The sequence below is a fragment of the Octopus bimaculoides genome, chromosome 3, assembly GCF_001194135.2.
Source record: "Octopus bimaculoides isolate UCB-OBI-ISO-001 chromosome 3, ASM119413v2, whole genome shotgun sequence".
NCBI classification, from domain to species: Eukaryota; Metazoa; Mollusca; class Cephalopoda; order Octopoda; family Octopodidae; genus Octopus; species Octopus bimaculoides.
This window is the reverse complement of record NC_068983.1, coordinates 100,306,738-100,323,585: the sequence shown is the minus strand read 5'-3', so window position 1 is coordinate 100,323,585 and position 16,848 is coordinate 100,306,738. Positions and strand designations below refer to the sequence as shown.

At 36.1% G+C, this 16,848-nt stretch overlaps 1 protein-coding gene across 1 annotated transcript in view; it reads right to left on the bottom strand.

Annotated features, from left to right (window-relative positions):
- Positions 1-2,873: 2,873 nt before the first annotated feature.
- LOC106882649 (protein melted) overlaps positions 2,874-16,848 on the bottom strand; it is a 70,361-nt gene continuing 56,386 nt past the window's right edge. The window contains exons 13-15 of the mRNA XM_014933395.2: positions 13,965-14,114; positions 11,674-11,778; positions 2,874-10,714 (exon numbers count right to left, since the gene is read on the bottom strand). Of these exons, the coding sequence (XP_014788881.1) occupies positions 10,484-10,714; positions 11,674-11,778; positions 13,965-14,114 (486 nt within the window). The 3' untranslated portion in view covers positions 2,874-10,483. The remainder of the gene's footprint in view (positions 10,715-11,673; positions 11,779-13,964; positions 14,115-16,848) is intronic.

Sequence of the window (16,848 nt, the reverse complement as noted above, 5' to 3'; positions counted from 1 at the left end):
GTAAATAGCACCATTTGAGCGTGATCGTTACCAACGTTGCCTTCCTGGCACGTGAAAAGACATTCAAGCGAGATTGTTGCCAGTGCCGCTGGACTGGCTCCTGTGCAGGTGGCACGTAAAATACACCATTTCGAGCGTGGCTGTTGCCAGTACCGCCTGACTGGCCTTCGTGCCGGTGGCACGTAAAAGCACCCACTACACTCTCGGAGTGGTTTGCGTTAGGAAAGGCATCCAGCTGTAGAAACTCTGCCAAATCAGATTGGAGCCTGGTGTAGCCACCTGGTTCACCAGTCCCCAGTCAAATCGTCCAACCCATGCTAGCATGGACAGCGGACGTTAAACGATGATGATGATGATGATGATGTCATTCACCAATGTATATTGGTGAAAGATGTACAAACAGGCAAGTAAACTAGTATGTGAACAAAAATATCATGTAGCATTTGTTCTGGTTATGATGCACTGATATTCTTGTAAGTCTCGCAAATATAAACGTGGCAAAGCAGCGATTAATCAGTTGGAATCATGCATGAAATTGGCAAAGTCATTAATGTACCACATTTCAATAGTAGAGTAGGTGCTAGTAGATTAAGTGTAGTAATCCAAGGAAATCTATTGAATAAAATTAATGTAATTAGTGCTGAGAACAACAATTTTCTAAATGATTAATTCTGGTCAAAAAAGGTAGGAGAGAAAATTTCGAATTTTTGTTATTGAAAATTAATTAAATCACAGGTGCAGGTGTGGTTGAAGAGTAAGAAGCTCACTTTGGAATCGTATGGTTTCAGGTTCAGTCCCACTATGCAGCACCTAGGGCAAGTGTCTTTTACTATAGCCCCAGACCAACCAATGAATTTGGTAAATGGAAACCGTGTGGAAATGCTTGTGTGTGTGTTTTCATATTCATCTTTCCATCACTTAACAACCAGTGTTGGTTTGTTTACATTTTTGTAACTTAACAGTTCAGCAAAAGGGACCAATAGAAAAAGTACCAGATTCTAAAAAATAAGTACCAAGGTTATTTCCAGGTGGTGCTCCAGCATGATAGTAGTCAAATGACTGAAACAAGTAAAAAATAAAAGAGGATCACTGAGAGTATTAGATACAAGTATGGCTATATGGTTAAGACATTCACCTCACAAATAACTGGTTTCAGATTTCATCCCACTGCATGACATTTTGGGTAAGTGTCTTCTGTTATAGCTTCAGATTGACCAAAACCTTGTGATGGAAATTTGCTAGACTGAAGCTGGAAGCTCATTGTATCATCCTCATCATTTTCACTTCCACTTTTCCATGCATCAGACACAATTCATTGAAACAGCTTTTCTATGGCAGGACACTTTTTCTGTTACCAGCCCTCACTTCTTTTCAAGCAAGGTAATATTTTCCCATAAGCAGACATGTTTTCACAAACAACTTAGAAGAATTATTAGAACTGATAGAATAATATTTTCAGGTTGCCAACCTCATCCTTTCGTTTCTCTTTTGTTCAAAAACTGATTTCCAAATGTCTGTCTCTACTCACTATAAAGTGCCATATACAACTTGTTCATAGTATATTCCAATAAGAAGTTGGATTATTGCATGAAATTTTGAAGTACATATACATAAGGCCTAGTGAATAAAATTTGGTAGAGGGGTAACCATGTGGGATCCAATCAAAGGGACATTTCTTGTTCTTGGGTGATAAAGTTAACAGCCTCTTCATTAAGGCAAAATACTTCTATCGTTCTATACTATTTTCCTCTTCTCAGATGCTGTACAGATACCCACATGCCCTTCAAGAATTTCTCTGCTTGTGCTGGTTTTTTCAGCCCTTCTACTTTACCTATTAATGTATTTATAGGTGAGAGCTCTCTCTGTCCCTCCCTGGAAAAACACTTTTAGGTCTGGCCTGGCTAAGCAAAACTGGTACCTCATATTAAACTCTGTGTTGTCTTCCAATGCCAAACCAACATTACAGTACTAAACGACAGGCCTGATCTTGAGGCTGTTGTAACTGATTGTTTGATGTTGCTGCTGATTACGTTCGTTTTTATTATTGTTGCTGTTTACAATGTTGTTACAGTTGTTGTTCTCATCTTTGCCATTACTCAAATTAACACCACCACTATACTTTTAACAAGATCCATTCAGTTGCAAGTATTTGGGCCAGACTTGTTTCAGGCTAACTTCCTCTTAACAGTCTTCGGATCTGTTGCCCATTCTCCTTTCACACTCTTATGATCGAACCTACCCATTCACCCTGTCCAATCTCTAATGTTCTCCTTCTTGTAACTTGAGGGTATATTTTGACACCTCTGCACTACCTTCTCTCCTTTCCCAACTAGGGTAGCCACATATCTCCTCTACTGCAAGACACTTATCTCTATCCCTCTCATAACCTAGCATAAAGTCACCTCTTCAATACAACACAACATCAGTTGATGGGTCTCGTTTTGCAAGTTACTTGGTAACTTCGTTTGTGCCAGTACTATGTAAAAAAGCACCAAGTACACTCTGTGAAGTGGTTGACATCCAGCCATAGAAATCATACAAAAGACACTGAAGCTTAGCACAGTCCTCTAATTCATCAGCTCTTGCCAAATTGTCCAACCCATGCCAGCATGGAAAATGGATGTTAAATGACTATATATATATATAATTCATATATACACACAATGTACCAGGTGATGAACAAACAATCTTTGAAACAATGTTACAAACAACTGAAATATAAAGTTAACTAAAAAATGTTTCTATCAAGTTGATATAACTCAGTTTCAATAGTAACTGCTGTATCCACTACTACAAACCTGAAAGAAAGTTCCTTCTAGTGATAACTAGATATCAATACTGAAATTATGGTTAATTATTGAAAAGACAAACTATTTTTAGATTTAATCTATTTTATTATTCAATGGAAGTTACCAGTCCTGACACTTGTACTAGACTTATACAGACCTCAATTTTTAAAACAGTAAGGATTTAAATGTATTCAGTAAATTCAAATATACATTAGGCATTTGTATTTCATTTGTAAAGACATCAGTTTTATAATTTAAAACAAAAAGAGTTGGGATTATAATTTTTAATCCCCATTAAAAATTCACAACACTAATTTTGATGAATAACTCTTCTATAATGATGATGATCTTTATGATAGTGTAATTTTTTTTCTTTTTTTTTTTAATAGATTTTCTGACATATAAAGAACGCTTAGACTTAGACTAAATAAAGAGCTATTATAACTTTACAACTTAAGAACATTAAGCTGCCTTATGATAATAATTAGAAGCACATTAATACATGAAGAATGTCATACAAACTCCAAATGTAAAAGGGCCTTTCTTCTTCAGAGTGTTTTATATAAACAGAAGGGTTTAATATTTACAACTATTGTAAATGCTTAACTCTCCATAATAGACTTAGCTTACAGAACTCAGCACTTCTATATATGTGTGTGTGTGTGTGTGTGTGTGTTACTGTTAAATATCAATACAATATTTATCCTCTGACTATCAATAGTGTAAGTGCCAATAAATTGTACCAGTTTGAAAGGTCAATATAATCAGAAAAAAGCATGAAGTCCATATTCATAAACTCCAGTAGTAATTTTCCCTCTGAGCTGCATGCTTGTGTGCATATGTCTTACAATTAGTGCAACAAAGGAAATACTGTGTGCACACAAACTTTTTCAAGATGAAATTCAATTTCTTTTTTACTGAAAATAATAATCATCATCATCACTATTTAACATCTGTTTTCCATGCTGGTGTGGATTGGACAGTTTCACAGGAGCTGGTGAGCCAGAAAACTACTGCAAGCCCCAATGTTTGTTTTGACACAGTTTCTATGATTGGACGCCCTTCCTAATGTCAACCACTGTACAGAGTGTACTTGGTGCTTTGTATGTGGTATCAGCACCAGTGAGGTCACCAAGTAACTTGCAAGACAGGGTGAATATAAAAGCAGGGGTACAAAGAATTGGAAGGTGAATCGTCAATACAGCATCTGAACAATGGTTACTCACATGAATGGGCACATTTTTTGCAATGAAAGACAATTTTCATACAAACAAATTTCTAACAGACCCACAGCAAAATATTAGAGAGAACACTGCCCAGTAGACAAATGAAATCATAATCTTTAGAGCAACCATTTCTGCTACACTTCTAATAACTTCATTCTTTATGTTGCTGTTACTTTTGAAAGATTTATAATGCTTACCAGACTCCATGGTTCTGTTATCAACTTAAAGCTAAATGTACAACAATGACACATAAATTATTTTTATTTAAAGTGACTTAAAAGAGAAATACATGATATAGCAACATTGCTATATATCCCTTTCTTTCTCATTGAGATCTAACTTTTCTTCCTCAGAAATGAAATTAAAAAACAGAGTAACATTAGTTGTTATCACTCATTAACTCAAAAAGGAAATGCTGAGTCCAAAACCTGCAAATGACATCCAGAAAAGTGTTCTAACCAAAGAGCTGGAAGTATGATATATTGATATGGTGTTAAAAACTAATTTATTAATGTATTATGCATGTTGTGTTTCACTGAGAATGCAATATAGAGTAAAAATGTAATTAATTTTATTTTTTTAACTATAAAAAATTACATGAGAATTATGTTTGTATATTAATAGCTATTAAAAAAAGGTGAGAAAATGTAAAAAGGAACATTGCATTTTCTTAACTTTAGGTTTGATTAGTTAGGTTAATATATCTAACAGAATAAATATTTCTTCAACAGAATCAAAGCAATAACTGATATTGTTTCCAAATATTTAGTGAACATATTTATTACATACAACATATAATTCCTGGGATATTTTTTCATTATGTTGTAATATCACAAAAGGGCACCTTTTATAATTTACTGGAAAGTAATAAATTCCTTTAAGGTGTATGGCATTTTCTTTATTATTATGTTTTTGTAAAGATTATCAAAATATAATCATTTCTAAAATAAATATTCATACATAGATAGACAGACAGATAGATAGACATAAAATTTCAATTTTTAAAACCAAATGATATTTAAAACAGTACCAAAGATCTAATACAATATTTTCCCCCTTAACTCTTTTAAATTACTTAAACATTCTAGGTAACTACTTTGATATGTTCTAATGAATAGATATTTATTAGAACATGATTATCAGCCAGTCTCTTTGAAACAACTTGGTCAGTATAATAACAGTTCGAGCAAACTAAATTTTAGTAGTGGTCTCAAGACTATTCAAATTTCATAAGATGTTATTGCAGTGACAGCAGGTTCTTCAACTTGAGAAGGTTCTCGGCCAAAATTAAAGTGAAAGATAACAGAGTGCTAGTTCCTGTTTGCAAATGATTATGTTCTCAAAGCAGGTTCAGAATCTGAGATGCAGCAGGGCATGAACAGATTCTTCTCTGCTTGTGATGATTTTGGCCTCGCCATCAGCACAAAGAAAATTGAAGTCATGCACCAATGAACCCTTTCTAAGGAGTACATACCATATGTAATGAAGGTGAAAGATTAGATTCTACTTACCACTGACAAGTTCACATACCTTGACAGCAATCTCTCAAGAATGTTCACAATGATTTTGAAGTAAACCACAGAATTGCCACACTCATCATTGCCTTCAGTGGACTTCACAAAAATGTGTAAGTGAAGAAGGGTCTCAACCTCTAAACAAAAGATCTACAGAACCATTATTCTACCAACTTTACTATGTGACAGTGAGACATGGACTGTTTACAACAAGTATGTTAAAAAGCTGAACTATTTGCACAAATTACAGCATACCCATTGATAGGAAAACATTCCAGGCACTGAGGTCCTCACTAATGCAGTGTTGCCCAACATCCACATTCTTCTCTACAAAGCCTAGTAGTTGTGGTCTGGTCATAATACCAGAATGGGTGATGAAACTTCTTCTCCACAGTGAGTTGATGAGGAGGAAACATTCAGTTAGTGAGTGGTGCAATCACTACATTGATACTATAAGCTCAAGATCTTCCTAAGAGACTTCTAAATTAATCCAAGCCATAAGAGAATCTCACAACTGAGAAATATAGCTGGTGCAGCCCCATAAGAAAAAATGACATAGCATCTAAGCAGACTAGGAGAAGATGGAATGAACAGAAGAGAGACCTGAGAAAGTCAAAAGCTACCTGCACACTGACAAAAAAGAATTCATCAGCTATTCTTGAACACATCCATAAGTAACGACATGTTCATTGTCCATATGCATAAACACAGAAAGAAATTATAATTCCTAAACAATTTTAAAAGGAACCAGTTTATTTTTCATAATAAATTTAACAAGCAAAAATAACCACATAAGTTTTATTGTTCCTATTTCTTGCAGCATCTCATATTAACACCCATAAAGATAGTAGAATAACAGAAATGAAAGAGTACTAGATTAAATGATTTGAGGCAGTTGTCTATATAGTGTTCTAACTTCAAATCCTACCAGAATCATAAAAATCACCAGTAACACATTGGAAGTATTTCAATATATCATACCTTTCCCCTAAAAATGTGTGCCACTGTGTCAATGTTAGCATTCAATATTAATAACTGTAACAGTAAGAGTGAAATTGTTAACATCATAGATGCAAGCAAGGTTGTGTGGTAAGAAGGCGGTGAGCTGGCAGAATCGTTAGCACACCAGGTGAAATGCTTAGCGGTATTTCGTCTGCCGTTACGTTCTGAGTTCAAATTCCGCCGAGGTCGACTTTGCCTTTCATCCTTTCAGGGTCGATAAATTAAGTACCAGTTACGCACTGGGGTTGATGTAATCGACTTAATTCCTTTGTCTGTCCTTGTTTGTCCCCTCTATGTTTAGCCCCTTGTGGGCAATAAAGAAATAAGAAGTTTGCTTCCCAACTACATGGTTCCAGGTTCAGTCTTACTGCATGGCCCCTTGAACAAATGTCTTCTTCTAATAGCCCCAGGCCAACCAAAGCTTTGCTAGTGGATTTAGTAGACAGAAACTGAAGGAAGCCCATCATACGTGTATGTGTGTGTGTGAGAGAGAGAGAGGGAGAGAGAGAGAGGGGGAGAGAGAGAGAGTTTTTGTGTTTAACTCCCACTGACAACTGGTGTTGGTTTGTTTATGTCCTGGTAACTTAGTGGTTTGTCAAAAGATATTGATAGAATAAGTATCAAGCTTTGAAATAATAAGTACTGGAGTCAATTCATTGGACTAAAAGCCCTTCAAGGTGCTGAGTGCCCCAGCTTAGCCACAGTCCAATGACTGAAACAAGTAAAAGATAAAAGATCTATAACATAATGATTGCTTAGTTAACAATATACTTTCTCCAGAGTCACTATACATTACCTGAAGCAGGAGACAAATTCCACTGCAAAAATTGTTAATTTATCCATCATCCCCTGCTACTCTTCTGCCCACATTACAACAAAGATAACTCCCACTCAGGCTTCAATTGATATTTATGTACCTACTTATTGGTTTTCTAATGCCACATAATTATTTTCATGTATTATTAACAAATTCTTTTGAAATCTCAGTTGCTTAAGATTTTTTTACTAATTCTTACTGTTTTTAACCTGCTAAATTCATATCTGAAAACGGTCATGTTCTACATGTTCTAGTTTTCATGCAAATTTAAGTTTTACATTCTAGCCATTTGCAGTCAAATTAATTAATTACCTCTGCTCCACATCAAGCTGAGTTTGATGAAACAGTTTGTCAAAGCATTAAATGATGATGGTGAATGCTTCCAACACATAGTCTCTGCTCTCCCTGCTTTGTCCTTCGAGAAGATCAAGGCAGGTGTGTTTAATGGCTCATAGATTCATACACTTGTATGTGATCAAGAATTTGCCAGAAAGATGACAAGGAAAGGAGTACATGGCTTTCATTTGTGGTGGTAATAGAAAACTTTCTCATTAATAAAAAGGCTGACAACTATGAAACTCTCGTAGCTAATATGCTCTCAGTTTTTCATAATCTTGGATGTAACATGAGTGTCAAACTCCTCCATTTCATGTACAGTCATCTTGCTAGATTCCCTGAGAACCTAGAAGCAGTAAGTAATAAACAAGGTGAGCAGGTTCCATCAGGATCTCAAGACTATGGAAAAGCGTTACCAAGGAAGATGAGACAAACATATGATGGCAGACTACTGCTGGAGAATTAAGCAAGATTGCCCTGAAACAGTCCACAAATGCAAGAGCTTCAAGTGCAAATTCCTGCATGAATAGACTGCAATTGAGCTTTGCCTCCTCATAGTAATTAATGTCTTATTTATCAATCAGTTTTATATAAACTATAACCTTTGCTTATTAGGGAAAGTGTTTCAAATTGTGTTCTTGAATAAATTTATACTATCTTGCATTTTCTTTTTTATTATCCAGCTAATTTAAAGAAAGTTTAATCATACATTTCTCCTGATAGACTATGACATCAATGTGATGAAGATGAAATTTTGAAATATCTTGATTGCAAAAAAGTTAGAGCATTTAGGAAATAACCAACTTCAAATCTGAAATCTATGCACTCAAATTAGGTAATACCAAGTGTTGATATCAATGCAACAAAAGACTTGTTGACCAGTGTTATCTGTTAATCAATACACACACACACAGTGGATTCTCCCTCCCATCATTAGACTACACAGATAACTTGTTTATAGTGATCAAATGTTTGTGCTCATCTAAGTTCACTCCCTCCATTAAATCGACATTACCTGTACAGGTGTACCATGTGCCACATGTCAGATGACGAAATGATCACAGAGTAATGGGAAATGATGTTTTGCTCAAAAGCACAATGCAGCATCCAGTCTGGGAATCAAAACCACGATCTCACAATTGTAAGTGCAACACCCTAACCACTAAACCATGTACCTTCATATATAAATAAATAAATGTATGCATGTACGTACGTCCATATGTATCAGGCAGTTATTTTATATCTAATTTTAAGACTACATGACCATAAATTTTTCAGATGGGCCATGTCACCATGTGACAGATGTCCAAATTTCGAGAAAAAAATAGTAAGTTGAATTGCATAAAATCTAGAGCTTACAGAGAAAAATTAACTTCAGATTTGAATTCAGCATACTCAAATGAGTTAAAAACAAGTGCTGATATTAATGCAACAAAAACTTTGTTTCCTTGTGTATTACTATCATTATGGTTGAGCTCCAACCTGGGTTGCAACAACAAAATCCACCTGCCACACTTCTCAGTTCAATGTTACAGCCTTGAGATCCTGGATACATTCCAGGTCAATGTCTACAGTCAAGTTGTCAATGTAAGTATGACGTTTTTCTCTTCTTACATCACCATGAAGTGGGATCCACAAGACTAATTTGGATGCTTCCTGATCAGGGTGACACACACAGTGACCAGATAGTCGCAGCCATCTTTGTCTGATCTTCTTGCTAACTTTCAACATATTTTATGGAAACAAGGTGTTTCTCTATTTTAACATATTTGGAGTTACTATTCAAAATATTTTCCAAACACTAGAGCATACTTTAATACCTATTTACAGTGACGCACCAGAGAACTAATAATATTATTGAATTGATTCTTCTTCTCTTACATACAAATTTATCCAAACTCACAAACTTCACTATATGATTTTTGCCAACATTGACCACCACCAATTTCCTTGATGTCCCTGTTTTATCAAATGTTATTATACTTATTTGTAAATAAGATGAGAATTTTACAGAACTATGTAAAAGTTAAGAACAAAGTATTATTAATTTTGATTAAAAAAAGTACTCATCAACAACAGACTAACAGGAACCTCTATGTAGTCACTTGACCTGTCAGAACCAGTAACCAAATCTCCCTCTAATTGTTTTCACCAGTTAAAAAAAATAATGAAGGACACATTAGATAATGTAATCTATGGTACACTCTTTGTTCAGAAAAAGAAAACATAATATTCCTGACTGGAATACCTTTGATTATAAGTTTGTTTATGAGGTCTAACAACAATTATTTGGGGTTTTTAATCAATACAAACAGGACTTTTACTTCTTTTTTTCTTTTTTATCATTTCAATTTCCTCAACTAAAATTGAAATTATTAAATTTTACAAGACTAATTTCCTTTACCACAAAATTTTACTTCAAATCGTTGATAACTGCAAAACCTTTTTTTAATTATTTAGCACCAATTTACTATATTGACTAAGAACAGAGTTAGAAAAATAATGTGATACGGTAATGTAAATTATATATAATAAAGATGTGGTGTCTGTATGATAAATGTTTTAAATAGTTTTACATCTTAATCACAAGCAATACCTGACACCTTAAGCCAAGATAGATTACTCCAATTGACTATTTCTCTAGAACAGAGTGACGTGATGGAAAGCATGTCGTAAAATTATGTCCCAAAAATTCAGGCAAATATGCAAAATTTGAGATGATATTTCCATGTTAGTGTAGCAGTATAACATAGCAGCTTAATTTGAAAGGGACAAACATGAGAAATCGTCTGAGAATGGCTATTGATTTTCAATACTTGTGAGAGGAGCTAAAACTGGTTCTTTTTGCTGTGAACGTGCAACAGCAATCTGCAAACACTGCACCCACTGTTCCACATTCTGTTCATCCTTTGCTTTCAACACATACCTCTGGTCAGCAGTAAATATTTCAAAAGCTTTTGGAATGTCTCTAATACCTTTTCGTAAAGCTTTCACACTTTGTATTTTACTGACTGGCAATGTTTCTTTATGCTGAAATAGACACAGAAATAAGAAATAAGGTTTAACATATACCAAGTTTTACATTGTAACAAATTAACAACCTAAGAGCTGTATAATACATATAATCCCTGAGCTTCAGACAAAAGAGCTGTTTCAGTGAGTCTGCAAATGTTTTCTGATTAAATTATTTCAACACACAAAATAGATGTTAATACTTGGCATGCTGAGTAACAAATTGATACATTTTGTTCCACTCAGTACAGCAGCACTATATTTGAGAAATTAAGACATTGAACTTCTAACCTAGGGTTCAAGAATTCAAATCTTGTCACACACTTTAGTTACTTCAGTTTACTCCTATGAAAATAGGACCACTCTCTTTGCACATTCACTGAACCTGTCACATCCCACAACTCTAGAATAAAGACTTTGATTGGGGGAAGGGATTGTTTTGGTTTGGAGAAGAGGATGTTCTTATAGTTTTTATATGATATTATATTATATTATATCAGTGTTTTACTTGAGCAGCTGCAAGTTGATGGCAGTAAGAAAAATATGAGCAGGGAAAGAATTACTGAGGGATGGCATTCCAGAGAGGAAGTATTGGATAAAGTAGTTAATGTAGAGCCAAGAGTGAGCAGGACATAATATGGGTAACAATGAGAGGAGAAACGGATGAGACAAGAATGCATGAATAGAGGTAGTACAAAACAAGCCAGCTTTGAGGAGCAGAGACCATTAGTGTAGTGAGAAGACAGCATGATGCCAATCAGTACAATAGCCTCTACAACGTATGTATGTGTAGTGATAGCATCATCTCAGGGGTGAGAGTGGTATTCTGTTGTAAAATATAAAGTTTTTGCCATGTGCACAAACCATTGTTTGTATGAACTAAAACCATCTTTACTGTTGTTCCCATGACTTGTAGCTTAGAAACATCAAAAGGCAAACAGAAAAGTTTAAATCAAAGGGGAAGGAAGAATACTTACTGAATCACCTTTGCTGTAGGTAATGTTTGATCCTGACAAGCTGAAATACCGCGTTTTCCATCGTTTCAGAAATTTCCACCGACCCTTTTTCTCTTTTAGTTGTCCCTTCAAGAAAGCAGAGATTTTACAAATCTTAGTAATAAATCAATAGAAAACTTCTATAAAACTATATAAAACTATATACTGGGAATGGCTAACTACAAGGTAACAGGAAGATGGGTACTATTTAATACCGCCTTAAATAGTACCCATCCAACAGGAAGAACAAGCATTTATGTTGATGCTAACACACTGTAGTTATACAAAACAATATAATTAATATTACACCACTAGTGATCAGAAAAACAAAACTCATTAGCTTAATGAGTAATTCTGGTTGAGAAAACAAAGGGAAACAACTCTAAAATTTCAACTGAAATTTCTTGGCGGTAAAGTCTGATCTTTGGCAAGTATGGTATTAATTCCAGTTGTGTTTTGGTCTAATTAGACCTCCTCAGTGAAACCTACTCTTAACTTATACTTGCCAGACCTATGACTACAAAGAGATACAAAAGAGTGAGTAAATAAACACCAAAAGACATAACTTAAAATAATGACTAATGGAAATTGCCTAAGGACAGATAGCTTCTAACTGTGCTAACATATTTAAGTTGTCACAGCTATCAGTATTTAATCATTCCATCTCTTTACATTTCATAGGTTATCATAAGTCTAACAAAAACAGGTTATGACTACACTTCATTGAGGAGGTCTCATAAGAGTGAAACATGTCACTGTACTCAGCAAAGATCATACTCACTCCCCATTGGATGCCAACATTTTTCTATTTTAGCTAATTAAATTTCAGAATTATTTATTCTATCTTTCTTCATCATAATCTATCATTAAATTAATTTTATCTCCTCACTACAAGTGTGATGTTTTAATAAATAAAAACTTTTTGGTTTATTACATTAAGAAGGTTAGCACCAACTCAAGCAATTAGCAGTTTGTCTCTGGACATTACTGTACTTTACTGTAAAACAGCCTTTGTAAATAACAAAAAGAAAAAGACACAAGAGTTGAATGGTGCATCAATGTCATTATCATCATTTAACATCCACTGTCCATACTGGCATGGGTTGGACAGTTTGACCAGACTGACACACTGGAAGGCTGAACCAGACTCCAGTCTGATTTGGCATGGTTTTCTACAGTTGGATATCCTTCCTAACGCCAACCACTCTGAGAGTGTGATGGGTGCTTTTATGTGCTGCCAGTACGGATGCCATTTGCATGACACACGGGAGCTTTTATGTGCCACTGGCATGGATGCCAATTTGCATGACACTGGAATCTGCCACAAGTGTGATTTTGCTTGGCTTTATGGGTCTTCTCAAGCACAACATAATGCCAATTGTCTCAGTCATTGCCTCCGTGAGGCCCAACACTCGAAAGGAACTCAGCCACTTTACCTTTGTGAGGCCCAACACTCAAAAGGAACTCAGCGACTTTGCCTCCGTGAGGCCCAACACTTGAAAAGTGTTCCTTACATGCCACCAGCACAGATGCACTTGGCTTGACGGGTCCTCTCAAGCACAGCACATCACAAAAGGTCTCAGTCACTAGTCATTGCCTCTGTTAGGCTCAAAGTTTGAAGATCATGCTTCACCACTTCGTTCCATGTCTTCCTGGGTCTATCTCTACCACAGATTCCCTCCACAGTTAGAGATTGGCACTTCTTTACACAGCTGTCCTCCTCCATACACATCACATGACCATACTAGCACAGCTGTCTCTCTTGCACACCACATCTGATGCTTCTTATACCTAACTTTTCTCTCAAGATGCTTATACTCTGTTGAACATGCACACTGACATTGCACATCCAGCAAAGTATACTGACTTCATTTCTTTCAAGCCTACGCATGTCCTCAGCTGTTACAACCCATGTAACAAATGGAAATAATATATAAAGTAGCGAGTATTTCTAAAGTTTTTCTTTTTTCTTATTAGTTACTCATAGGAAAAGGTGGAGTTAGTCAATGCCCATGAGATTTTCCAAGCCCTCCATACTGGTGAGATTGCAGTGCTTAGTTCAATTTATTCATTTAATATGAGCAGAGAAAGAAAAAGGTCCAACTAGACACACCTGTAGGTCAATAGATCTGGTTTACCCATTCATGAAAGTTTCTGATATACAGCCAAATAATAGACAAAATCATTGCATAACAACAGACAAATCTCCAGAGAAGAATGGTAGAGTCACAGGCTTGTAACAGTAATATGAACTGAAATATATCTTTACTTACAGAAATAAATGGACTACCATCCTGAAGTAAAGTGACCATTTTTTCAGGGTGGTTGCACATAAAACATGCCCAATGGTGCTCAGCAGCATTGAATTCAAAAACATCGAAATAACGGACACTGTGAAGTTCATGAAGAAGAGCATCTTGATCCTACAAAGACAAGAAAACAACTGAATTTAAGACATTGAAATTAAATCTGCCATAACTATTTCATGACATCTAATCCAAGTTCCATCATTCTAAGTGGTAGTATTACATTCATTTTCTGTTTCAGCTTGATTCGAGTCATTTGCCAATCATCCCTTCTGATTGTCATCTGCACCTTAATAAACATAACTATAAAGTTAGTTATTCTATGTCTTCTTTGGCACACTCTAATCCACTTCATCATCATCATCCAGTGTTTTAAATCCAAGTTTTGTCCCCGTTAATGGGAATGGCCAGATCTACCTCAATGCCATAGCAACCGCCCTCACACCATCTTGCCATCTTGCCCTGATTTGGGTGTCCTCCCATCTCAAGCCAACCCTCGCAATCTCCTCCCCCACCTGTCCCCTCCATGTTTTCCTCAGTCTAGCTCGCTTTCTCAGTCCATTTACCTCAAACTTTAGCACCCTCTTAAGAATATGCTCCTCATCCCTCCTCAACACAAGCCATACCACTGCACTCCATTTGCCCTTGCAAGCCATTCCACCGATTCCTTCAACCCCAGCATCCCCATCAAGTCCTCAGTCCTCCTCTTATCAAACAGCTTCACTCCACACATTTCTCTCACCATTGCTCTCTCGGTCCTTCTCAAAACTACCATCTCTCTTTTTCCCTCAGACACCATATCTCACTCCCATACAGCATTGCAGCTTGAGCAACTCCTATAGCCCTTTACTTTCATCTTCAATGAGAACCTTTTCCCACATAACAAGATTCCATATTCCTTGAACTTCACCCAGACAAGTCTCGCTCTTGCTGTCACAGCTGCTTCACATCCACCACTTACATGCACCCTATCTCCCAAATAACAAAACCCTTTCACCGTTTCCACCTTGTCACATAGCGTTTCCACTGGTTCTGCCAGCTCTCCAGCTCTTTTCTCACATCTTCCACAAACTCTCTTGCCAGTCTTGGGGTCACCTTCTTCATTTTCATACATCTACCATGAATCTATTTCTCACACCTCTACACAACACCATATTTGCCATTACCCTCCTCCCACATACACCACATGGATCCACCTTACTCACAAACATTTCTCCTTCCACCTGCTCACCATCACCTTTGTCTTCTTTGCTTTCAAAGCATCTCCTTCCATTTCCAAAATTTCTCTCTCAATCCCTCCTTCATCTCACTCATCAGAACAAGGTCATTTGCATACAGTATCTCCATTATCAATCCCTTTCTTGCACTCTCCGTCACCACATCAACCATTATTGCAAACAACTATTTACCATAAACTAATAGTTCACAATACATGTACAATAGTTCATTCATTTATTTTCATCAAATCTGTACTTAGACACGTAATTGTTTCAACACTTAATTTCTCCAGTGCAAAAACTCTCAAATTTTCATGCTCCTTGAAGAAAGTAATAAGAAAGTACAGTTGTTTATCAAATGTACTTTGACATCACACCTGGCTGAGTCAAAAATTCTTTTACAAATTCTCACTGATGATTTTTCGGTAACTTGTATTTCCACGTTATATCATTAATTTGACACAATTTGTTGTCCAACTGTTGTTGAATTGTTTATTCATTATTTTCAAATATAGCTTACAAATATCAATTGTTTATTGTTTATTTTACAGCTTTGATAATGAGTGATAAAAAAAATTGCAATTAGAGCCATTTTACACTACCTGTGGGAAAAAGAACTGAGTGCAAGGGCAGCAACAGAAGAAATTAATGATGTGGAAGACCCAGGAGCTGTCAACGAACATGTAGCACAAAAGTGGTTGACATTTCAAGGAAGGTGACACCTGCTATAAAGACAAACTAAGATCAGGAAGACATTCTATTGTGGAAAATGAGGCCATGCTTGAAATGGCTGGACAACAGCCAAATACAAGCAATTGTACATTGTCAGCAGAACTTGGTCCTTCACAAAGCACCATCAATAAACACTTCTATAAGCTCAACCTTGTGAACAAAAGCTGTCAAGAAACTTCTCATGAACTAACCAATGACCAGGCTCAACAATGTATGAACATTTGCAAACTGCTGGCAATTCCCTAAGATGCCTATTTTTAGTATCAAATTGTAACTGAGGATGAAAAATGGATCTATTTTTGCAATCTTGGTAAATCAGTGGCTTTGTTCCAGCTAGACTTCAGAAAATGTTGTCAAACAAGGGCAATTTAAGCAGAAGGTCATGTTGTGTGTCTGGTGGAATTTCATGGGGGATGGTTGCACTTAGAGCTTGTCCTAGATGGTCATGCTGTGAATGTTAACCTTTATGCTCAACAATGGCAGTGACTATATGATGCTTTAAAAGCCAACTACTCAACATTGGTCAATCAAAAACACACACTTCTACAACATGACAATGCCCTAGCACATACTGCCAATGTGACCAAGTGCTAACTTGAGTAGCTTGAAGGGGTGAAAGTGCTGCCTTTCCCTGCCTATAATCCAGACCTTACACCATCAAATTACCACATTTTCTGACCCATGGTTCATTTCCTGCAGGGACAGAACTTCAACAATGTAGATGAGACTGAAAATGGGCATAGAGTGTATTTTGCCTCTAAACCAGCCAAATGGGATAAGCATGGAATAGAGCATCTGGCACAACAATGACAACAAACCAAATATACAATTTGATGAATAAACACTTTTAGTATGTAACTTGTTTGAACTATTAATCAAAGCTTGAAATACAAAAAAATCAT